General features: G+C 40.0%; 1 protein-coding gene and 1 long non-coding RNA gene across 51 annotated transcripts in view; one reads left to right on the top strand and one right to left on the bottom strand.

Moving 5' to 3' along the window:
* The window catches only part of ANK2 (ankyrin 2), a 699,107-nt gene that overhangs the window by 14,119 nt on the left and 659,379 nt on the right, over window positions 1-25,609 (bottom strand). For 29 of the 50 annotated variants that reach the window (XM_060416741.1, XM_060416747.1, XM_060416725.1 and 26 more), the window contains 8 exons: window positions 25,083-25,311; window positions 23,706-23,831; window positions 21,396-21,518; window positions 18,833-18,865; window positions 16,926-16,947; window positions 6,186-6,260; window positions 3,576-3,707; window positions 2,480-2,623 (listed from right to left, as the gene is read on the bottom strand). In XM_060416741.1, coding sequence (XP_060272724.1) covers window positions 2,480-2,623; window positions 3,576-3,707; window positions 6,186-6,260; window positions 16,926-16,947; window positions 18,833-18,865; window positions 21,396-21,518; window positions 23,706-23,831; window positions 25,083-25,311 — 884 coding nt within the window. Of the gene's footprint in view, window positions 1-2,479; window positions 2,624-3,575; window positions 3,708-6,185; window positions 6,261-7,804; window positions 14,042-16,925; window positions 16,948-18,832; window positions 18,866-21,395; window positions 21,519-23,705; window positions 23,832-25,082; window positions 25,312-25,609 lie in introns of all 50 variants that reach the window. The other 21 variants (XM_060416751.1, XM_060416762.1, XM_060416767.1 and 18 more) reach the window with 2 other exon arrangements.
* Window positions 12,879-20,688, top strand: LOC121819868 (uncharacterized). Its single transcript, XR_006060243.2, has 3 exons — window positions 12,879-13,997; window positions 17,514-17,608; window positions 18,782-20,688. It is a non-coding gene; the product is annotated as an uncharacterized LOC121819868 (long non-coding RNA).

Genomic DNA, 25,609 nt, shown 5'->3' on the forward strand with positions numbered 1-25,609 from the left:
TATTATAGGTGCTTTTCAAGTATGAACATGTATTAAACAAACACTCTGAGGTTAGTACTCTTTTTATGAAAGGTCTCTTAGGCCAGGCCACGGAATTTCATTATATCAAAGGCAATAAGGAGTCACTGAAAAATTTTTTGGCAGAGATGTGACTGACGTTTATCTATCTCTCTATTCACTCAACAGATATAATATGTTGAGTTTTTATACCTAATAGGTGTTGTTTAGATGCTGGATACATAGTAGTAAACAGGACAGGAAAAGTTTCTGGCCTCATTGAACTTGCATTTCTGTGGATATAGATTTATAATAACTTTTAGGGGGCAAGGAAACCAGGGGAAAAGTATAGAGTAAAATGGGGCCAGTATTTCAGATAAACTTGTCAGAAAAGGCTCCTTTCAGGAGCTGATACTTGAGCAGAGGCCTGAATAAAGTGAGAGAAAAAGGTACCTGATGATCTGAGGGAAGAATACCTCAGAACAGAGGAAACAGAAAGCACCAGAGCCTAGAAGCCTGAGAAGATGGAGGTGCTCAGGGATCAGCCCAGAAGTCAGGTGTCTCGGACTTGGAAAGACAGGGAGAGAAGGGAGACAGGACAAGCTATGAGGCTCCCGCTGACAATAATACATGCCACTGCGTGAATTTACAGAATGTAAACTGCACAAAAACACTGAGGGAGACTACCCTGTGAAACAGGGGAAAAAAGAAGAGAGGGTATCATTTTAAGAAGGAGAAGAAGGGATTAATTTTCTGTGTCCAATGTTACAAGCGGGTAAAGGAAGATGAAGACTGAGTTGCTCAGTGCGTTTGGTGATGAGGAGAAACTGGTGAATTTTGCAAGATTTTTTTCTGTTGAGTGGTGATGACCACACATGGCCTGTATGGATTCTAGAGACAGTTCTATAGAGAACAGGAAGAGAAAAAGTAGAGATGGGAAAGTTAGACTCTTCTTTGGAAGAGATTTCCCATGAAATGGCTGGAGAAACAGAACCGTCAGGGGGACATGTTGGATTTGCTTTGCTTCGTTTTTTAAAGCTGGGATCTATGAAGTACATTGTAATGCTCTAGAGCATGGTTGTAGGAAGACAGAGTGGGTCACTGCAGGAGAGAAGCCCATAGCTGGTAAAGGGGATGAAATCCAGTATGAAAGACGAGATGATGGTTTTAGCAAAGCAAGGCCATTTCATATAGCAGGGAAGGTAGAGTATAAGCACTGAGACGCACGTAAGTTGGGAGATTTTGTGGTGAATGGATATGGACATTTGCTTATAGTTATTTTTTCTAAAAATGTGAATTATGTGAAAAATGTGAATTAGAATGTGAATTATGATCAGGTTGGAAAAAAAGAAAAGAAGAGAAATATTGGAGGCTCAAAAGAAGAGAAAGTGCAAAAATAGTGATGAGACAGACAGAAGGAGAAAGAGTCAGGGAAAATTACGGAAATTTTAATATAAAAAATGAGGTAGGAACAATGGCTGGAGGTCCAGTGGGTTTGAAGGATGACTGTGTAGAAGCAAAAGACGATGCAAGTATAATACCTCAAGTTAGGACTTGGAAGTAGTACAGTCACTGAGGACTCAGTTTGGGTTGCAGGCATAGAAACGGTTACTAAGGTAGAGTAAAAGACACAAGCAGCAGAAGCGCCACCAAGGAGCTGAAGAAAGGGCACTGGGTGGTCACCCGTGCGGATGGTTGCTATGGACTATTTGTGTGCATGTGCGGACACTGAGTCGCTTCAGTCATGTCCAACTGTGCGACCTCACGAACTGTAATCCACCCGATTCTCTGGTCATGGGATTCTCCAGGCAGGAATACTAGAGTGGGTTGCCATGCCCTTCTCCAGGGGATCTTCCTGACCTGGGAATCAAACTTGCATCTGCCTGTGTCTTCTGAATTGCAGGCAGATTCTTTACCCACTGAGCCACCTGAGAACGTCGGTTGGGTCCCTTCAAATTCATATGCTGAAACCCTAGTCCCAGCGTGATGGTATCTGGACAATGTATCCCTAGGAGGGGATTAGGTCATGAGGGGAGAGCCCTCAGGAATATGATTAGTGAGTGCCCTTATAAGAAGAGGTTAGAGAGCTGGCTGTCCTTGACGTGAGGACAGAGCAAGAAGACAGCCATGAACCACCCTGAAGAGGGCCCTCACCAGACCCTGATTATGCTATCACCCAGACCTGGAACTTGCAGTTTTCAGAACCAAGAGAAATAAATTTCTGTTGTTTAAGCTACCATAGTTTTCTGTTGGAGATCATGGTTTTCCGTTGGAGCAGCCCACGATGACTGAGACGGTGAGGAAATATCAAAGTATGAGCAGTATTCGGGTACCTAAAGTGGGCAAGGAAGCCTCAGGGTAGTGAGGAGAAGAATGTATGACCGAAGACCATAGGCAACCCTCTGAGAAAGGAAGATGGTGGGTCCCATTGCCTGAATTAACCGTACACAACAGACACTCATACACACACAAGCTGTCTGACCTTCACTATGGTCCAGGGTAATGGTCTGCTCAATCTCTGCATAGCTGTGACCGATGCGCTCCTGGAGAGATTCTGTGCTGGTCTCCATGAGATGCACAATATCCATTCGGTTGATCTTGGTAAGACATTCAATGAGACTGGTATCTGGGATATTAAAGAAAAAACATTGATTATATCAGAGGGTTAGTCCCTTAAACCCTTTCCTTTAGTTGTCTTAGTCAATTTTTTCGTTGATACATTTTAAGTATAGGAAAAAATTTACTAAAACTTTGATATCTGTACCCCAAACAGCCAAAGCCCAACTAAGGATCTTTGTAAGCAAACAAACAAGACAAACACACAAAATGAGTGACGCAGCATGGTAATAAGCCCTAAAAGCAGAGTTACCAGACAACACGTAGAAGGTCCTGTCAAATGTGAACCTCTGATAAAAAACAATTTTTTTAGGTAAAAGTATATCCCAAATACTGCATGGGATATATTTATACTAGAAGAAGTATTTGTTGACCACCTGAAATTTAGATTTAACTGGGTGCTCTCTATTTTTATTTTTATTTTCTGGCAATCCTGTCGAGAAAAATGGTAAGAGAAGGAAAGATAAATGTGGGCTGGAAGTCTCTAGGTGAGGTCTTCAAAGAGATATTAAAGGAAATAGCAAATTTAGACCAGCTGAAGGATAAGAAGCAGTTATGGCTACTTCCCATTTTGTTTGATGTGGTCAGAATATCCACTTGACGTTTTCCCCCCATTTTAGTCATTCAGGAGTAAAGGAAGCAGACACTGAATGTAATCTACCATCAATAAAACAATGACTAATAAAGCAAGTGTCTGCTGTCAATATTTAGAAACCTTAAGGATTTCTTAAATAAGATTCCTGTTAGCAACCAGTGCTAGAATCACTTTTCACTACTTAATGCTGTTCACAGAAACACAGTACAAGGAGTTTCATGCAATGTGGTTATCTGAGAAATGTTATCACCTCTTCTCATTTGCTTAGAGCAGCACTTCAGATTGGTGGCACCTGGCATAAAAGGCATTGAATAAGGCTTATTTCCACCTCCATCCTACTGCCTTTTAGTTAGAGCTCCCCACCTACCTGTAGCATGCTTCCCGTCCCTTTCTAGCCAGTACTTCAACAGTGCATGACTCTGATCCTGGAGGGAGTTCGGGTTCTCAATTCGAATTTGATGAATTTGCTCTTCAGTGAAGTCCAGTTCTCTTGCTAACTCTAGAAGAGAAAATACTTCTTCGTAAACACATTAGCTTCCAAGTCTGAGTCGCAGCACCTTGTCTTGTGATTTTGCAAATGGTGCGTTCTTGGTACTGCTGTCACAGAGTTCCCTTATGTTTTCCTATCAGAAAAGACTTTCATATGCCTTTGCTCTTCTAGCACTAATTCCAGTTATTTTCCTTACAACTGGGTTTAGAATTGATCACTGTCACAGTGGAAAAAGTAAGTTTGAAACAATGATTAAAAAATACGTAAATTCAGGCCCATTTAATTCCAAAATTGAGAAGAGACCATTAATACTGGCTTATATTCTTAACCAAGATAATGGAAAGTAAATGAGTGAAAACAGTAGAAGAGACTATGTCTCACTTTTAACTATAATTTGGTAATTTTCAAATACTATAAATCCTGTTTCTGAGTACTTGGATAAATATTGGTTGAAGCTGTATTATGGTGGTTGGATAAACTCTTTTCTATAACATTAAGTCATATGAATAAAAGGTCTGGGAAGTATTAACTGACCTAGGGAAGAAGCCACAAAGTTCTTATTTAAAGTCTATACCATTAACATTCTACATGGATGCTAATGTATTCAGGGGTATGTGTGTGTGTAAATGAGGTGTCCTCTTTAGAGGGTAATTTGCTAATATCTTTCTAAATTAAAAAGATACATATCCTTACCCCGCAATTTTCCTTTTAGGGGTATGCCCTACAGTGTGTGTGTGTGCTGTCTGACTCTGTGCGACCCCATGGACTGTAGCCCGCCAGGCTCCTCTGTCCACGGAGTTTTCCAGGTAGAATACTGGAGTGGGTTGTCCACTTCTTTTTCCAGAGGATCTTCCTGACCCAGGGATCAAACCCACACTGCTTGCATCTCCTGCATTAGCAGGTGGATTCTTTACCTCTGAGCCACCAGAGAAGCCCATGCCCTGCAGACACAGCCACAAAACTACCAGTGCCCAAAGGTATTTACTGCCACTAACAAGAAACAACCTAGGCATCCATCAACAAAGGCCATTAATAAAATGGCCTCCTATACAGTGGAGTTAAATATGTATTTAGAAGAATTACATAGATATTTCTATGCTGATAGATTATGTATGAGAAATACTGTTAATTACACAGCTTTATTTTTTAAATAATAGGCATAGACGTGAGCACTGCAGATTTTGTCTGAATACATGAGAAAGTGTTAGCAGTTACCCTTGAGGAATGGAACTCGAAGATAAGATGTAGGCAGTGTGAGGGACTTGTTTACATTTTATACCATTCCATATGATTTTAAGGTTTGAATTTTCACCAACTATAATAGAAACTGCATTTAACATACATATACATACATACATACATACATACTAAAAGGCAAAGTAAATAATTCGGAATGCTACCTATTTAATAAGTCAACTAGGGATATTTTGAGATCCTCCCTTCCTCTAAATTCCTCAATTAAATAAATATGATCAGTATTATTAAATTACTTTAAACTATTTCAGTCATTTATTCTACATTATCAATTATCTTTGTTAAGAGTATTATGACTTCATACTAAATCTTTAAGAAACTTAAAGGAGCTTAATATTAACTTTATAATGTTTCAATTACGTAGTCTGCCAGGTTCCTCTGCCCATGGAATTCTCCAGGCCAGAATACTGGAGTGGGTAGCCATTCCCTTCTCCAGGCGATCTTCCCAACCTAGGGATCGAATCCAGGTCTCCCACAATGCAGGTGGATTCTTTACTGTCTGGGCCACCGGGGAAGCGCTTATACTGTTTAAGTTAAGTAGTCACAAATGACATAAAGGTCAGACCAAAAAAAAAACTAGGAAAAAGCAAAAAATCCTGACAATCTTGCTTTAGTATGTTATATCATAGGAAAGATGAAAGGGTATACCTTTTAAATCCTGATTTATAAATAAGCCACATTGATTTTAGAATTCACTTCGCATCAGAAAAATTATTTAACATATAATTTCTAAACTGAAACATTCCTATTTCTCAGAAAAATACTGAACATCTCATTTATATGTATTTTAACTTTCATTTGAAGTTACATTTAGTACCGTTTGCAATGAAAATATCTGATACAAGGTATCTAAAACAAGAAATTCAAATTGAATTTCAAATTAAATTCTGGTTGAATTTCAAATTAAATTCTATGACAACTGCATCTAACACAGTAATCTCTCCAAAATTTAGATATCCAAAGGAGGGTGGTGGGAGTTGTTTTGTTCTCAATCTAAAGTTCTATTATTCAAAATTCCAGAGACAATAGAAGGCTTGCCCTGGTTCACACAGTGAGTTAATGCAGTCCCTGGATTTTTGAGTTCACAGTTTATCATTCTTTTCACTATTCCATGTGGTCTTCTTCAAAGGGGGAAAAAAGACCTTTTTCACTGTTAATGACACTTGGCTGACGCAAACTATGTCATTCAAACCGAGCAGGTTTTGTTGAAGAAATGGGTCACATGCCTCTTACCTGTCCAGCTGAAGCCAAGGTGGTCAGCAATATATGCCAGCCTCTCCTCAATCCGTTCCTGCTCATCCTGCTGATCTACAGAAGGTCAAAAACAGAATGGCCAAAAGTTGTCCATGACAGGAGAGGAACCACAGTACTGATCATCCAAAGAAAGACAGTCAGTTGTCCAAATATCTGATTACAGCACAAGTTAACTATTTCATTTTAAATCATATTAAACTGTGTGTTTGCCTGATTTCTGGAATGGAATGGGGGGGATACATTTAATAAAAATCATGGAAACCATCTGCTTCCATATCTCTTTAATCAAGACTAGCCATTGGACATAACTGCATAAGTTACTGATTTCTAGTACTCTTACAACTTTCCTCTTAAATTGTCTGAGAGGATACTGCCCACCCTAAGATAATCATCTTGTGCATCAAACAGCAGAAAAATCATAAATGGGATGGAAAAGTGGAGTAATTAGTTAGGACTTCCTAATATTGCCTGTGGGAGTATAAGATCACTTCTGAGTCACGTAGCAAAAAATCACTTCCAAGATTCAAAAGAGATCTAGATCACCGGTTGATCGGACCATCCCGGTTTTTTCCCGTATGGCCAGAAACAATGTTTATCTTGGTCCTGGTGACCTTGGAAGAAGGAAGAATAAAATGTACATAGTTGTATGTGTACCTTATATTAGTATGTATATATGTTTTTTGGGCAAAGTTTCTGTCTGCTTATCACTAAGTAAACTCAGATAATACTCCCACAGACTAAAATTTTGCCTTTTAACTTCCGTTAATTGATGGGCAGCATTTTAGGTCATGGTATCATGACATTTTTTATAATCCAAATGTAAGATAATAGTCTTTATTGTAGAGATATTGGAAGACCAGAGGCTTCTTCTCAAAGCCATTTATGGTTTCCTTTTTTCATAATTCAAAGGGTCATCATCCCCTCACAGTCAACTTAAATCATGCAAAGTTTGAGTTTTCGTTGTCTGCTGCATCTAATCAGAGTCCATTCTCTATTCATCTGTCGCATAAATGAAAAGCATGCTTTTACCTTATGACTGCTTAAAGTATTTACCATTGGTATCTGAAATCCAACCTTTCTAAATCAAAAACAAATCCACAACAATTAGAATTTCATGATATGTGAAATCATCTTGTGCAAACGGCTTTCTGATGATCATAAAATTGCAAAGTACTAATTATTTCAAAGTACACAAAGGTTAAGAAGAGAAAGCAATGAATCCTCATAATACAAAACCAAACCAAATAAATCCATGTGCTTAATTTGAGGCTAAGCCTGCAAAGTCAGAACAACAAAACTCAAAGCTTGCATGGCCTCACGTGCAGCAGCTAGAGAAAAGGCAAGATCCTGGTTGCCTGCCGATCATGTTTATGTTTTCCATAAGCATTCTCATTACTCAATCTTGAGATTGTTTCCACGGACAAGAGTATACAGAGAAAGCACAAAACACAAAGGGCTTACACAAACATAGTAACCACTACAGAAAGCTTAAAGGAAATGAGACACAAATCACCAAATAAAACAGACATACAAAAAAAACAAAACTATATCAATTTATGACATGCGTAGCACAGGGAATCCCAGTGGCTGGCAAATACCTTCAGCACGGTCATGGCCATTTTCATCAGGGATGCGTTCAATCAGAGTCTCAATGGACTCATCCCAAATGGGCCTTGTGTCAAAGATGTCCTCAGGAATTGAGTTCTCGGTCTCAACAGGTGGCAGGTTTTCAATTACTGAAACTTCCAGGGCACTACTACTTTCATCATCTGAAACTAAATCTTGCTCCCTTTCTGACTGTGTAAGTCTATCCACTAACTTGGAAGCTTCATCACTAATCTCCTCAAAGAATTCTATGGAGTTCCTGTAAAGATCAAAGAAATGCTCCTTATTGTCTTTTGTGGGGCTTGTGGGCCCCCTGCAGGAAGATGTGGTGCTTTTGCTCTTTACTGGCAATCGGGATGCAAATATCTTTGGTCTTGTGGCCCCTTCCTCTGATTCTAACTCAAGCTCCTCTTCCTCACCTGTGCTTTCTGTTTCTGTCTCAATGTAACTTCTAATTTCTATTGGGCATTTGGTCTTCATGCCCAAACTGGCATCAGATTCAGATTTGCTTCTATCATCTGGTGCGCTGCTTGTCAAGTCCTGTCCCTGGGGACCATCTGTCTTCTTTAGAGGTGAGTCCAGATGTGAAGGTTGCTGCTCCACTCTTTGGACAGGTGCTTTCACGGGGATTTTAGACTTTGGTTTTGCTTCATCTTCTTTACTTTCCTCATCCAGGCCGGGTAGAAAATCTTCAGAAAGAGAACTCTCATATTCCGCCGACGGAGGTATTGAGGTTGAAGTGGGGATAGTCCTTACAGGGATTTTGGATTTGCTCTCAGTAGAAGGCACATTCTCCATGGGTGCAGTAGGGATTTCAATGACTGATTTCTGTTCCTCTGGGGAGGAATCAGGAGAATCATCACCCCGATCTGAATATACAGACCTAGTGACTGTGGAAAAATCTAACTGAACTTGTACAACTTGTCCAGGGAAGTCAGGGCAAGTGGTCTGCTTCACGCTGGACAGAGGAAGGGAATCACCCATTTGCCTGGTGGGTAGGTCCTCAAGCCCTGTAGAAGTAGCCTCTTTCATGGATGTTTCTATGGAGGCTGAAATGTCTATTTGGGAGCTAAGTGGGGTATCTGAAGTGTGTATTTCTTCTACCCCCTCACTCAGGTCATCTGGGAGTAACTCTGCTTCATCATCCACTGTTTCTTTTGATTCTGAGAGTGTTAATGACTCAGCTGATGTCTCCACCTGTGGGGCCTCAGCACCTGTACTCCCTTCTTTCATGTCTTGTGAGAGAGTCTCTTCCCTGGATTCTTGCCCAATTTGGAAAAAGTGAAAGCTTTCATCGGCATAGGACCTTTTGGTCATATCAATGGCACCACTTCGGGTCATCTCAAACAATTTTCCTTCCTGAAAGAGAAATGGATTTTGCTCACTGGTTGGGGTCCCCTCTTCAGTTGGGGTCCTAGCAGGAGTGGTGTCAGGGGTGGTACCCTGAGACTGTCTGTCTACCATCAAACCAAATATCTTCTGTTCTTCCTCTTTCACTCGAGCCTCAAAGGCTTCGTCATCCTCACGGATTTCACTCCAGGAATCAGAATCCACATCCGTTTTTGTGATAATGACTTTGCTTATCTGTTCACTGACAACTGTTGATGTTTTTGGTACAGTTGTCTCCAAAGATGAAGAGGCTCCATCTGACTGTACTTCCTGCAAGGTACTCTCTTGCTTGGATTCTACTTCCAAGACCTGGTCCTCAAAATTAGCTTCTTTACTTGAAACAGTTTTATCAGAGGAGCTTGTCTCTACTACATCTTCAACAGAGGATGTGATGGTAACAGAAGAATGAAAACTTGCGTGTCTTGTATCTGTTTGGGTTTTGCTTTCTTCACCAGAGAAAAAAGATTGAGAAGGAACATTTTCATATGGGCTTATGACTTGAGGCTCATAGATTTCATCCGTCTCTATTGGGTCTGACACCGGAACATCCAAGGATGATCTATCAGTTTGAGTAGTAATGAGTGAATCTTGAATGGAACAGTCCTCTGGTAAGCTCTCAAAAGCTTGGTCAGTTTTTGTGACCTCCATTTCTGTAGCAGAAGCTGTAGAGACCATGCCTTCATCTAATTCTTTTGCTTCAGATGCTGGACAAAGAGGTAAAGAGGAGAAAGATGGAGAGCTTTCACTGGGGGGATCTGCTTGTGGAGATTCGACTCCAGGAACATCAAGCTCTTCTTCTAGGTCTTTCTCACTAGTGTCTTGGAGGGCTAGTGATTCCTTATGGATAACTAGCTGCTCACTGACATCGTCACCAGGGGAACTGTGGAGACCTGAAGAGACAGGAGCGGCTGAGTTGGTAGGACTCCCAATCTCACACCCAAGGCTATCACAAAGTTTTGGTTGATAAGTATCTCCATTCAGATCATCATAAGATATCTCTGGTCCATCAGTGGGAAGAGCATGACTGTCTTCAGGTAAGCGAGATTTATCATCTTTTTCTTCTTCTGATTTATCTGAATCTTCCTGAGCATCTTCATTCATCTTAAACGTGTATTGTTTGGAAACGATGGGCTGGAATTGTATTTCTTCAGGACTGGAATTTGAGTCTATGCTGGATGGAAGTGGGGAAGGAGGCTGCACTCGAATAACCGGCTCTGCCAAGAGACCTGAGTCAGCACCTTTCTTCAGCTGCGTCAACTCAGGTTCACTTTCTGAGGAGGAAGAAGCCTTCCTGCCCTCTGTTGTTACTACCGCAGGAGCGTCACTTTCATCCTCAACACTCTCTGTGTGTTTTGGTTCATCCGTGTCTGCTGAACAGTCGACATCTGCATCAGAGGATGAAGAAGATTCTTCCTGCTTGGGTTCCCTTTTGTAGTCCCTTTTCTGCTTTGCTTCTTGTTCAAGTTCATCAAACGTTTTGACTTTGGTTACCATTTTAAACATTTCCTCTTCCGGTGTGAACCTCTTTTTCTCCCCATTTTCTGAGTCGTCCTCCTCCGCACATTCAGGAATCACAGCTGGTTTGGGCGTGTCTGTGGTTTTGGGCGTGACCTCGTAGCTAACTTCTTCGGAGCTGGGGGTGTCTGGGGAAAGGGGGCTCTTCCCCGAGCTCTCCATGAGTGACGTCTGCTCGAGGCTGTCATCCTCGGCACTGCCGTCAGGGTCTCGGAGCAGCCGGGACCGCACAGAGGCCACTTCCGTGAAGAGCTCGGTCTTGGCAACAGCTGAGGGAAGAGGAAAGTGACTTGGGAGAATTCCAGCCTTCATCTTTGGTTCAACGGGGCTGCTTTCAAGAGAGTCACGGCAAGGGGATTCCTTCAGAGGACTTGGTTCCAGAGAATCGGGAGTTTTGTGTGAGGAGTTATCTTCCAGCACAGGGCTGGCCTCCAGGGAGTCTTTGTGGCTCACAGCGAAGGATTCATCAGCCCCGGGGCTGAAAACCTCACTCTCACGGCTAGGGAGTGCGAGTTCTAACCCTTGCGGACTTCTGATGGCTGCCTGGGGCTTCGATTCAGTCCCTGAGCCTGCCTTTACAGCAGCCTCCGACAACGGCGAGGCCTCTGCCTCCTCTGAGGGCTTGGTGGCTGTGGATTCCTGAGCTTCGGTATCAGTTTGCGGCTCGTGGGGTGGACTAATGTGTGCAACCGGACCTTCGTCACAGGTCGCTTCCTCAGTCGGTCCTTCGGGTGTTTCTTTTGCTAATGATACACTCTGACCACTGAGGCTGTCGCCTTCTTGTGGGGGGCACATGTCTTTGGAAGGGTCTGGGGTGGCCTCTGTCAGCTGACACTCAGCAGAGGACTCTGCTGCCTCAGTGACTGCAGCGCCTTGCCCTTCAGAACCATCAGCAACATCTTTGGTTGAGGGATGTCCTTTTTCGGAATGACTTTCTGGTGCTGTTTCTAACTTGGTAGTTTCATGTGTTTCCCCGATCTGCTCCTCACTTTTCTTTGGCGAGAAGGAAAGGCTCTCTGGGCTTGTCTCAGGGGTCTCGGCTAGGCCCTCATGCTTATAGCTTTCCTCTGAACTAATCTGAGGGGTCCCTTCCATCAGGCTGCCACACGGAGAATCTGCCACCCCTTCGGGCTTCAGGCTCTCAGAACTGCCAGGTAAAGCGCCACTCTGCAAAGACAGGGCTGGGAGGAACTCATCTTTCATGTAATCTAGTGGAAATGTCGTGTTGAAAGGACTAGTGAGCACTTGGTCTAAGTGAAGCTGTGCCTTCTCAGGCTCCTCAGTCATACGGAACTGCTGGTATTTGTCATTGTCTTCCAGTTCTTGCTTAATGACGTCAGAAAAGTCAGTGGAGGTTTTCCGGTCTGGGCTGATCTGGAGATCCATGTCTCCCTGGTCGTCGGCCAGCTTTTCTTTGGGGACTTCGCTGTCTTTATGGCTTTCTTCTTCAGGCACTGGCTGAACAGGTTCGGGTGTCTTGTGGTTGGGAGATTTCTCCTTTTCTCCAGCCCCATCTTCTCTCTTCAACCCTGTGGAGGAAGCACGGACTGCTCTTCTGGGTTCTGAGAGTCCCGTGACCAGGAACCTCTGGCCTCGTTTGATTGTCTGACTCTCCGTTTTCTGCGCTTCTCTTGGGGTTACTGTCGGCCCCTTTTCTTTTTCTAGCCGACCTCTGCCTTTTTCTTGCGGCTGTTTTTGTTTTGTAGATTTGTGCTCAAAGAGCCCGGTCTTGTGTTTCGACGGGTCCTGACCTGACTGGAAAGCTTTCATCAGCTCCCGAACAGACATGGTCTCCTCGATTCTTTCTGTTTTTGAGGTGGGGGAGACAGGTGGTTGTTTGTCTGTTTTCCCAGAAGGTGACACTGGCAGGTGCTTCTCAGTTTTCCCGGAGCTTGGGGCAGGAGAATGCTTTTCCATCCTTCCAGCAGGTGACACCGGCAAGCGTTTCTCTGTTCTGCCAGGAGACACTGGCGGATGTTTCTCGGTTCTCCCAGAGGGAGATCCAGGGGGGCGCTTATCTGTCTTACCCGACAGTGAAACAGGTGGGTGTCTTTCTGTTTTTGCAGAAGAGGACACAGGGGAGTGTCTTTCCGTTTTGGTCGAGGGTGACACGGGTGAGTGTTTCTCAGTTTTACTTGCAGAGGACACAGGGGAGTGCCTTTCAGTTTTCGCAGAGGGTGACACGGGTGAGTGTTTCTCGTTCTTACTCGACGGTGACACCGGAGGGTGCCTTTCTGTTTTGGCAGAGGAGGAAAGAGAAGTGTGTCTTTCTGTTCTAGAGGAGGCGGATGCTGGCGCATGCCTCTCTGACTTCAGAGAGGGGGATGCAGCCAAATGTGTCCTTTGTGTTATCTTTTTTGGCACATCCTCTTTGCCTTTGACTCTGACAGGCAACTTGCTTCGACCTTTCTGTTCATCTTCCACTCGTTTCTGAAGGGCCTTCACCTTGTCCTTTATGGAACCAATGGGCGTTTCCTCTATCAAAGGTGACGTAGCTTTTACAGCGGGAAGAGGCTCGGGGGCTGAACCTGTGTCTTCATCTAATGACTCTTCTGAACTCCCTTTTTTAAGGTCTGTTTTTTCTGCACCAGCTTGTGAGCTGTCCTCCTTCTGCTTTTGTTTCTCCTTTAATTTCCTTCTCACCGGCTTCTTTATCCCCAGGCTTGGTTTGGGCTGTTTCTGTGTACTCTGTGTCTCCTCTGAGGGTGCATCCTTGCCTTCGCTTTCTGAGCGCCTGCTGGGACCCTGAGCCTCATGCTTCTCCCCTACCATACCTCGCTCCTTCTGGGGCTGCTCTTCGTGAGGAGGCACGTAGGAGTTCAGATCCTCAGTAAGGTAGTTCACTAGCCCCGTTGAGTCTTTCTCTACTTCTGCTTTGGTCTCTTTATCTAGTCTAACTTCTACACATGGGTATTCGGTGATCTCTGAAGATGCTTTCTGCTTAGCCTCCTCTATCTCCTCCTCACTGACAATGACCCACTCCTCCTCCTCTAACTCTTTCTCTGGCTGAGACCTCGGCACACTGCCTTCATCTCCTGTGCAGGTTCCGCTTCTCAGGATTTCGTTCACCTTCTCTAAGTCCTCTTTAACTCTTTCAACAATTTCAAAAGGCTCCCCTGGCTCTTCCTCGGCAGCCTTCACCAGCTCCTTCACTTTGATGGAACCTGCCCTATCAGATCCATCTGTGGTCAAGATGGCGGTCATTTTGATCAAATCTTGTTTCATCTCAGAAACTTCAGAGAGCAAGTCCGGACTTGCCAGGACAGGAACTTCATTAACCAGGTGACTTTTCAGGACAGATGTTTCTGTAGATTCTGTCTCATCATCTTTGATGTGAATGGAAAAACATCAAAAGTAAAATGGAAATCAAAAAAGATATTGGCAAATGTAATCAGGACTGAAACGACACAGTGTCTTTTCCTGTCGTGGCGGGAGGGACAACAAAATGGGCTGGGAATGGTGGATCCACAAGGTCTCAGGATACAAAAGCAAAGCAAGGCTAACGGAAAAAAAACTGAAAAGGAAAAATGAGCAGGAAATAACTTGCTTAATTTTCTCACTTGTAGCACATCCACACATATAACAAAGCTTTAACAAATAATCAAGACACACACAATCACAAAACAAAGAACGAACGCAGTGAAATTACACAGAGATATCTCAAGATTGTTCAGATGTTACAGATCAATGTCGAAAAAAAATGAATATGGGAAAAAAAGGAAAAAAGCATTAGAAATCGCAGATAGTTGATTTCCTCTAGGAGAAAGCCAGTAGTAGCAAACTCAGAATACTTCCTAATGATGTATATACATTATTTAATCATAGAAAAATCTGGAACGCAGCATGTTTAGTTCTGCCAATATACAACGACTATATAAAATATATCTGAATCAGCTGCAAACCGGCATTTCATCTAAGGGAAATTCACACCTAACAGTGAAACAAACAGTCTTGTGCTGAGAGGCATGGTCCTTTCCTTGGAGCAACCTCCTTGCTTAGACACATAATGGACAGACCAAGGAGGGAAAGAAAGGAAAGGAAAGAAAAACAACAAAAACGATTGTGATTAAACTTATATGTGAGTCCAAAGTTAAAATGTGATGCATGGCAACCCAAATCAGAGACAGTCACACGGGACACACGCACAGTTTATGTAAGCCAAGTTATTTCCATGCAAAGCAAAGGTGCACTAAAACTGGTGGGAGAGGCAGCCTTGCGGAGATGCACGGGCGGGAAGATGGTGAGAGATTAGAACAAATGCGGAAAACGACTGTGGTGAAGCATAGTTATTTCCCTAAAAGTCCATACACAAGATGCTCAATGCAATATGCTTGAGGCATGGGCAGTGGGTGCCTGCACCCATTAAAGCAAGGAGGAAAACTCAAACTCTTAGAATTTACTCAGGAAAAGACCTTAGTTCAAAAAGCCCTTTCAACAGAGCTCTTCTTTGGAGATTATTTCATACCTGGATGAAGATTAGTTTATGATTGTTTTTACACTAAAAGAAAGCCAAACATGGGACTTCCCTGGCAGTTCAGTGGTTAAGAGCTTCCACTACAGGGGATAAGCATTTGATCCCTGGTCGGGGAACTAAGATCCCACATGCTGCACAGTGTAGCCCCTGCAAAGGGAGGCCAAATGTAAGCCTATATTTGAAAATTTTTAAACAGTCACGATACCTTGATTCATTCAGGAGGATTAATGGCACTATATCAATATAGTAACCTTTTTTTTTAAAATGATTGAGCCAGATGGATGAATTTTTAATTCCTATAAGCTTGTATCGAAGGAATAAAGGGTCATTTAAATAAACATTAGTACCAAAGAAAAAAGTGGAATAATAAAATCTCTTTATAAAAAGGAATTAATGAAATCAATAATAATGTAAAATTTTTTATAAACATAAGTGCCTTCTCTTGAGAGAATATTTGTTGGGATATGCTCTGTGAAATGCATATATAAAGATACATTTAACTTATATTAATACAGATTTGTTCAGATATAAAACAATGAAAACATCCAGAATTTTAAATATGCTAGTCCTAAACAAAGATTTATAGTGGTTAATAATGGCAACTAGCTTGTATCTTACATCATGATCTTAACCCTCATATTTAAGAGAGTAAAGAGACTCAATTAAAAGTATTTCAAAAACTTAGCAGTAAATTAACATTGTGCTAGGACCTTAAGAAAGGGGGGGAAAGTCCAAAGATTACTGCATTGGGCCTGAAGACCATATTAAACATACTTCTAAGTTTTCTCCTTTCAGGAATAGCACTCTGAAATACAGTAAATCAAAATAAATCTTTAGATGAATAAACATTAAAAATCAGATTTTTTTCTAAAGCATTTGGGGCATAAGAGTAAGAAAGAATCCTGAAAAACTCAATTTCTTCCACACAAGAACCTAGTCACCAGAAACAAGCCAACAAACTGAAAATTTAACTGAATGTTACAAACCTAAAATGAGCTCTAAGATAGCTCTCTCAATGTCTATAAAAATCAGTTCTTTCTGTACTATATTATGTTTAGGTTTTGCATCATTATTTAAAATTAGCCCTATTATGACATTATGACATATTGTTACGATTAGTAATTTCATCCAGGAGGTTTTCCTTTTTGCTTTTCCTGGTTCTTAATTTTTTCAGAACATTTTTATAATTAGACCTCAGCCCTAGAGAAGTCAGTTACACTTCACCACAGTAAGAGGTGCAAGGGGTCGGGGGGTGGTGTGAGGGGAACATTAGCTTTAGCTGAGAACTATTGAGACAGTATCACTTTTGCAGGTGTGGCCTACATAAGTAATGAGCTCTCTGCTGATGTCAGGGTCGCTTGATATAAAAAGTGATACTGTCACTTCAGAGCTTAAAAAAATGAGATGACAATGTTATGCTAACAAATGGACAAAAACGGTATGGTGAGTTTCTAAACAAGCATAACAGCAAAAGCAGGGTTAACAGGGATCCAAAAGAAAGTGAATGCTTAGATGAATAATCATTGCATTTTACTGATAATTTGCTCACAAATTAGATATATTCATAATTTAACTGGCCAAGCTGCTTCTCTAAAAATATATTAATGATTAATAAGGATAATATAAAAATATAATTATTATAATGGTTAGTAATGGCAACTAGCTTGCATCTTAATTCATGCTTTTCTTTATTGTAGCCAGCTTTCAAACAAACTCAGTTTTATTTGAAATCTTACTTTTTTCTGATGTCATATCGATCTGAAAGAAAAGATACATAAATTGAATGGTTACAAATAGTGTTGTGTCCCACATCCCCGATGTACACAATAAACTCTATCATAATTATAAACATGGGAGACACCATAAGTTATAGGAAGGTCAGAGTAATTTGCTACAGTTCTTCCCCAAGAGTGTCTTTGATTCTTATCCTAACTTTGGAAAAAACAAATCTGCTTTCTAGACTCTATGGGTAGAAAGTCCTTCCCAACATGTTTCTTTGGGAAGATATGACCTAGAGGTGTTTGCTGTTAGAAATACATATTAGAGAAAAGGGCCAGGAAAAAAAAAGTGAAATAGGTATAAAACAGTAAGTGTCAATTTAGTTGAGAAAAAGCAAAGAACATGCCAGGGTGATATGTTCTATAGAAACAGTTTCATTATTAGTTACAAGACAGAATTCCAAATCCCCAAAATAACACAAACTAGGTCTATTGCACTGAATAGTTCCTGAAAATATTCAATAGAAAATCGTACGCCTAATAGAAAAACTCATTTGGATATAATAGCAAAGCTGGTTTCATAATTGTGTTGCTCTCTCAACAAAGTATGTAGGTGTCATTTTGACCAGCCTGGGGATCGAGTCATCAGCTACAGAAGGGAAACTGAATATGTGAGGCAGAGAGTGACCATACACTTGAGGGTAAGCATGGCTTCAGTCTTGTAAGTTTATTGTGCATCTGGTCATACACGGTAGGACAAGGAGTCTATAATGACCCCTCTCATCCTGCTCCACGGCTGGTATGAATAAACAAGGGGATTGATGGGTAGTCTCTGAACAGATAAAGGCCTTAAATTTTAAGCTGGTGAGCACAAGGGTATTTATTATGTTTTTCTTTAGGGTTTTGTATTTCAAATCCATCAGAATAACATCAAAAAATAAAACTGGTATATTTGAAAACATATATGTGAAACAAATAACAATTCCATTTTTCTTAGAGATATGAAGCAATATGTTAATTAAGTATAGTAACTTTTTCAATAATTTCTTTTGTTTCTATAACGCTTAGGCATTTTCAGATCTTTATTAGGAAAACAAAATACTTTCTTTGACTATCAAAGCAGGTATAATTCAAAACCTCTCTAAGACTCATTTTTTCCTCTGTCATATAGCCCCTATGGTATGACAACATACATCTTTTAGCATGACTGTGAGATCACTGTTGACGGGGTATGTGGAATACTTAATAAAGTGTCTACCGTATAAGAAGCGCTCATTATTGGTAGAGTTCTGCATTATAATATTAGTACAGTAAAATGGATGAACTATATGTTCCTTTTGATTTCAGTGGTTCTCAGACTTTTTGTTCTTAAGACTCCCTTTATACTCCTAAAAAAATCCTGGGGAGTCTGAAGAACTTTTGCTTATGTTTAATATATATAAATATGTATCTGTATTATAAATGACAGCTGAGAAAATACAAGAACCCGAGTGTAAACAAGCACACATTCCATCGTGTTGGGGTGATAATGTCATCATAGGCAATGCAGCCTCTGGAATACTTCTGTGTAGCTTGTGAGGATATGGGGGCTAAAAGGCAAATGATGACTTAGTATTAAGGAAACGGTTTTATCCTCCCGGCATCTCCTGACCAACCTTTGAGAACCACTGAGATTGTGGTTTGATTTTCAGTAATTGGTAGAGAAATCTGTATTATTGCACAGACAGGTAATAATTTATAGAGAAGTCTTAGTGTCCTATGAAATGAGCCCATAACATGAGAAAACAAGTTTAGGGAGTTAAGTAAAACTGTGACCCTTCAATTACTAAAAACAACTGTATAACCATTCTCTGTTAATCATGTGCTCTTATCAGTGGTTACAGCAATGACACAGCCATTAACAAGCGACAAGGCCATATAATTACCTCTTCCTCCTGTTCTTGATCTGACTCTGATTCCTGGCCACCCCAAGATGCCATGCAAGGTGGAGAAAGAGAGCAGGAAGAGTAGAGAGTATTTAGAAGAAAAGACAAGACTAAATACCCTGACAATAAACATCAACAGGCAAGCATACAGTTAGCATTCACATATTTTTTCTTACTAACAGTTTACAGAAGACAAGCACAAAAATTAAAGAAGATTGATTTAAATGCAAACATCTATAGATTCAAAAGAACCAAAATTATAAATATACTAATCTATTAGACAAAAGAACGAATATTATAAATGTATTCATTTCAGATATAGGTTACCAGCAGTCACAAAGTGTGACATTTTGTGGATTTGATGGCATATGTCTACAGAAATGGTGATGATAATATTTCAGCATGATATCTTGATGCTTTTGAACTGTGGTATTGGAGAAGACTCTTGAGAGTCCCTTGGACAGCAAGGAGATCCAACCAGTCCATCCTAAAGGAAATCAGTCCTGAATATTCATTGGAAGGACTGATGCTGAAACTGAAACTCCAATACTCTGGCCACCTGATACGAAGAACTGGCTCATTGGAAAAGATCCTCACTCTGGGAAAGATTGAAGGCGAGAGGAGAAGGGGATGACAGAGGATGAGATGGTTGGATGACATCACCGACTCAATGGACATGTGTTTGAGCAAACTCCGGGAGCTGGTGAAGGACAGGGAAGCCTGGCGTGCTGCAGTCCATGGGGTCGCAAAGAGTCAGACACAGCTGAGCAACTGAACTGACTATCTCAGCCATTACAGGTATTGATTAAACATGTAAAAGCCACAAATGAACATGCATTGAAGATATTTTCAATACACAGGCAATACTTAGGAGTTCTCTTGTAATAAAGAGCTACTCTGTTCTAAAATATATCTAAACGCTACCATGTCTGTCAATGTTTTCTTTTTGTTTTAGTTACTAAATGGAGAGCTGTCCGGGACCATCATAGAATTAATAACTGTGCCGGATATATCTTGACTTAGATACAAAAAGGAATAATGAACTAAATGCTTTCTTTTATAGCATACTGAAAGCTCATCTGAATCAGAGACAAAGCTCATTCATCTTTACACATCACTCAGGTGGACTGTGGTTCTTATTTGGCATTCTGCTTCAGTGATTCAAAAGTACTCAGCACTACAACCCCCAAAGTACATTCTTTACCACTGGAATGCTATTAGATAACGGTTATTTGGATGCATATCCCTACCACTGTATTTTAATTCTTGCAATAATGTGTAACTTTACATACGCAGATTGTGGTATTTCATTTTGAGCGTTAAATAAGAACTTAGTGTTAAATACGATGCTACATAGTTTTCTCTATGTGACCGAGTTCTAATTTGTAAGAAGAATTAATCATGAAAAATGGTGAATGAAAATAAACATAGAAAATGTTCTGTTTCACGGAGTTAAGATTTAGGATTTTAAATATGTTTCTACCTCTCCTCCTGGGCTTCCCTTGTGGCTCAGTAGATAAAGAATCAGCCTGCAATGAGGGAGACCTGGGTTTGATCCCTGGGTTGGGAAGATCCCCTGAAGGAGGGAGAGGCTACCCACTTCAGTATTCTGGCCTGGAGAATTCCATGGACTGTAGAATCCACGGGGTCGCAAAGAGTCGGACACGACTGAGCGACATTCACTTTCACCTTTCACCTCTCCTCCAAGTCTCACCTGCTAGTATCCCACTTCTGAACCTCTAAAATACACTCTGACAACTTGCTATAACCTTCTGTAAATTGCCACATGGGAACTTTCCGTTAAAAAGGAATACTGGTCAAAATTTTTCAAAAAATAAAAGAAGCTTTTCCCAACATTTAATCTATTCCCTAGTCTTCTTTGATTTTATCAGAGTAATCAAGGAATTCTGTAAAGAGGAGAAGTGTGACTAGAAAGAAAAACTTCTAGTAGATTTGGGTCAAGTATTAATTTTCCTTTCAACAATGTTTCAAATCTATTCCTATAACATGTGAGTATTTTGTATACTCATCATGTTAAAATAGTTGGAACAATGAATCTGATGCTCCCCAGATAGTACAGGTTACAGAATGAACACATAATTATTTTAGCAACAAGGTAAAATACCCTGAAGTTGCTCTGAATTTCATAATACATAATCCGCCTGTGAACTGGCAGTAAACAGAAGCTAATAGACTCATAATGTTTTGGCAGGGCCGAAAGCACTACGAGCATGGTGCCAGGAGGGCGCATAAAAACAATACGGAAGGCAAAGTGAGTAATTTCATGTTCAAAATCAGTCCAAAAGGTTACATCTTCCATTGAAATCTTCTCTCTTCCGTATCCAATACATACTTATAGAAACTTTTCCATCAAAGTGAATTTAATGCAAAATAAGGTAGAGCTACTTTTTTCCCTACTTAAACGGAAAATCACAAACTGGACAGGGTATCAAAAATGACTATTATACGTGGTTGCATTCAGTGTCTTTGCCTGTATCTATTCTAAAGGATTTGAAAATCAAATCCTCTACAGCCTGAACTGCACTACAGCAGATTATAATACCTTCGTATAAATTGGCAGGGTGATGTTTAAGTTGCAAATAGCTTGGTGCACCAGGCCTCTTGTAGATTTTGGCTCTTTCATAAATGATAGTCGTCCGCAAGGTTCCTGAGTCGTATCACGTACCTTGAAGGAGAAAGGCATACATGCTTCACTCACGTGTGACACACACTGTTCACTTTAGTGAGATGACACTCAAAACAACCAGAGAAAAGTAACATTCACTTGGTGATGCTAAGCGAGGATTTGGAAGTGTTCCTTTTCCCCTTTCCTATTATCATTTAGAACGATTTAAAAAATCACTCAGCTTTTTAAATATTGTGATAAAGTGTACGTAACACAAAACTGACCATTTCCACTTATATTCTTACCATTGTTATGCATACAACTCAGTGGCAGGAAGCTCATTCACAAAGTTATGTGAGTATCACTACTGTGCAAAATTTCCCATCATCCCAAACAGCAACATTACACCATTAAGCAATAACTCCCCATTCTCCTCTCTCTCCAGCACCTAACAGCCTCTCCTTAACTTTCTGTCCCTATAAATTTGCTTGTTCTAGGTACCTTGTATAGACAGAGTTATACAATCTTTGTTCATTTGTATCTGTTGTTTCAGGTTGCATAATATTATTAAGATTCCTTCACATTGCAATATATACCAGAATTTCATTTTTTTAAAAATTGTGTTAAATTGTACATAAAACATCATTTCAACCATTTTTACACGTATAGTTTACTAGCATTAAGTACATACACATTGTTGTACAATCATTACCACCATGCATCTTCAGAATGTTTGCACCTTCACAGACTGAAACTGTTTCCATAAAACAATAATTTTCTATTCCTTCCTTCCCCCATATCCTGGTAACCACTATTCTATTTTCTGACTAGTTGACAACTCTAGGTATCTCATATAAGAGGAAACATACAATATTTGTCTTTTGGTGTCTGGCTAATTTTACTCATTTAAGGCTGAATAATATTACATTGTATGCATATATCACATTTTGTATATCCATTCATCTGTCGATGGATATTTAGAGTATTTCCACTTTTTGACTATTGGGAATAATGATGCTATGAATATTGCAAGTAACTGGTTGAGTCCCTGCTTTCAATTTTTGGGGAATTGTTGGATGATATGCTAATTCTATGTTTTAACTTTTTGAGGAACTGTCATACTATTTTCCACAGTATGGAATGGCTACACCATTTTATATTCTTTCCAGCAAGGCATCAGGGTCCCCATTTCTCCATATCCTCACCAATATTTGCTATTTTGTTTTGTTTTTGATAATAGCCATCCTAATGAGTACTGAGTGGTATCTCATAGTGGTTTGAATCTGAATTTCTCTGCTGTTAAACATCATTTCATGTGTTTATTGGTCATTTGTACATCTTCTTTAGAGAAATATTTGTCATCTTCCTATTTTTGTATTTGAAAACTTTTGCCCACTAACAATATCAAATATTAGCATAATTACATAGCATAGTAAATGGATCCATTACCCCTTAGAAGAACCTATCTTTAATCAGGAAAACCACTGAACCAGAAATGGCACAATGAAGGCTTTCAGTAGAGATCTTGAGAAAACGGACATTAAAACTTAAATAGAATTATTATTTCCTTTTATTTCATGAATCTCTCCCTCATACTCATCTTTGTTCTCTTCAGAACTGGTATCTAAAATGTAACTTGCATATGTTAAATTATGATAAATTGCATATGTTAAATTGCAAATTGATAATTGATAATTGATAAATTCCTAATTTAGATTAACATTCCTAAACAGGGACAACAAATTCATGGTACATTGAAGTGTCTCCACAAATGTTTACTGAATGAATTTATGAACGTATATCCAGTCTATTGCTCTATCTGGGATAATTTCTTGATAGATTAACTGGGTCTTTTAAGAGCTTTTACTATAAAAATTTGTCACTAAGAACTCTTTTTGGTCTCCACATTTGTGAAGTTCATATATCAAAAAAAATTTAAACACAAATATTTAAAAGAAATAATAGTTAAAAAAATTAAGAGAGGCTTCTCTTAAAATTTGGAAAAGAATGACCAGTTTTCCTAATTAATCGCAGGCAATCTGTCCCTCATTCTTTAGCCTATAACTAAAAATCAAGGTTGAATCTGAAATTTTAAAAAAATAGTTTTTAGGAGTTTAAAATTTTATAGAAATACTTAAAAAAATCATTAGAAATGATTGAAAAGCAAATATTCTCTTCTACCAAAGGAAGTCAAAGCCTTACTTGATGCTGAATAAAACACATTCCCAAATTCCATGTATATATTACCTTGACAAAGAGAGGAAGTCTGTTTTCTTTGAAGGCAAAAAAACTGAATATATGATGTTGGCCACTCTTGGTTAATGGCACCAGGTTGCCAAAACAATCAACATAGATGGGTTTTCCTTCTAAGACCTGACGAAAATAGAGAAAAACAAAAAGAATACCATAGCTGAAATCATTACATTACTGGAACATTAACATTCTTAAAATGTGCATACAATAATCTTTAAAATCCTGACTGACATTTTGTCTTATCTGTGACAAGCATGGACCAGCACACCCTCTCCCTTCTCCAGGGGATCTTCCCAACCCAGGGCTCGAACCCGGGTCTCCTGCATTGTAGACAGATGCTTTACTGCTTTACTGTCTGAGCCACCAGGGAAGTCCCTTACTAGTAATAGGAATCTTCAAATGCATGGGGGCATTTAATCTTACTGTACTCATTTCTAACACTGTACCATGTTATTTTCCCAAATCAATATGTCTTTAAATCATAAATTTATATTTTTGACATCACAATGAACTGGGTTACTTGAATTCAATATCAAAAATACACACTTATGGAAAATTAAGAAATAAGACAGAGTAGTGTAGCAAAGCCCTGGATATTGTATTTTTACATTTACACAAAGGATATACCTCCTGGGCTGTCTCCTTTACTAGTTTTTAAATTTCCTTAAAATTTGCTTAATTTTAATTGGAGGGTAATTGCTCTACAATATTGTGTTGGTTTCTGCTGTACATCAGCATGAGTCAGCCATGGGAGTCACATGCCCCTTCCTTCCTGAACCTCCATCCCACCCATCCCACCCCTCCAGGTTGTTTTCTTTATGATTAAAGAATAATAGGGGAAAAAAATCCAATAAATAGTCACCTCAAAAAAACAAGGAAACATAACAACATGTAAATTGCTATATCCATTTATATACTTATAATTTATTGATAATGCATAATTTCTCCCTTAATAATCTTTAAGAGAGTCCTTTTATCCCTACTGAATGGGTCCAAATTGGCTGAAAATGGTGCGTTGTAGACACTGGCCCTCTAGCTGATCAGGATGTTGACTGGTCTGTTTCTGATGGCATTATTTATTAGATGGGCTGCCCTGGTGGCCCAGCATGAAGAACCCCTCTGCCAGTGCAGGAGATGCAGGTTCAGTCCCTGGGTCGGGAAGATCCCTTGGAAGAGGAAATGGCAACCCACTCCAGTATTCTTGCCTGGGAAATCCCAGGGACAGAGGAGCCTGGTGGGCTACAGTTCATGGAATCGAAAAGAGCTGGACACGACTTAGAGACTGAATAACATTTATTATATACTATTTTAAATATATTAAAAGAGGTGTAAACAACATGCTAACATAAATTGGGTTTTGAAACACAGTACCTCCACATCCCTGCTTCTGGCCACCTCAGCAAAGTTCTCTTGTTGTTCCAGGGTCTTATCCACTTTATCATCAGTCATGCAGAAACACCTCAATCTGGCTTCAATGGGATCATGTGATTTGGCAAACACTACAAATTTGGCCATATATGGTACACAGATAATTTCTCTATACACTTGTGATGCAAAGGTAACAGATTCCTGAATTTGTCGACAATCGATCAGCCAGAACCTATAAAATAAAACAAAGCCAGTTATCTGAAATTTAATTACAGTCATCCCTCAGTATCTACGGAGGATTGGTTCTTGGAACTCCACAGATATCACGATCCACAGATGCTCAGGTTCATTTTACAAAAAGGCAGAATACAGTCGGCCCTCTGTATCCATGGACTCCACAACTGTGAAAAAGGATAGTCAGTTACATGAAAAATAAATCAGTTCCTTCAATACAATCAGAGTAATCATTGCATGCCTCTTGGAAAAAGTGAGAAGCAAGAGAGGGAGATAATGAGAGAAAGCAAAAACAA

The sequence above is a fragment of the Ovis aries genome, chromosome 6 (assembly GCF_016772045.2).
Source record: "Ovis aries strain OAR_USU_Benz2616 breed Rambouillet chromosome 6, ARS-UI_Ramb_v3.0, whole genome shotgun sequence".
NCBI lineage: Eukaryota > Metazoa > Chordata > Mammalia > Artiodactyla > Bovidae > Ovis > Ovis aries.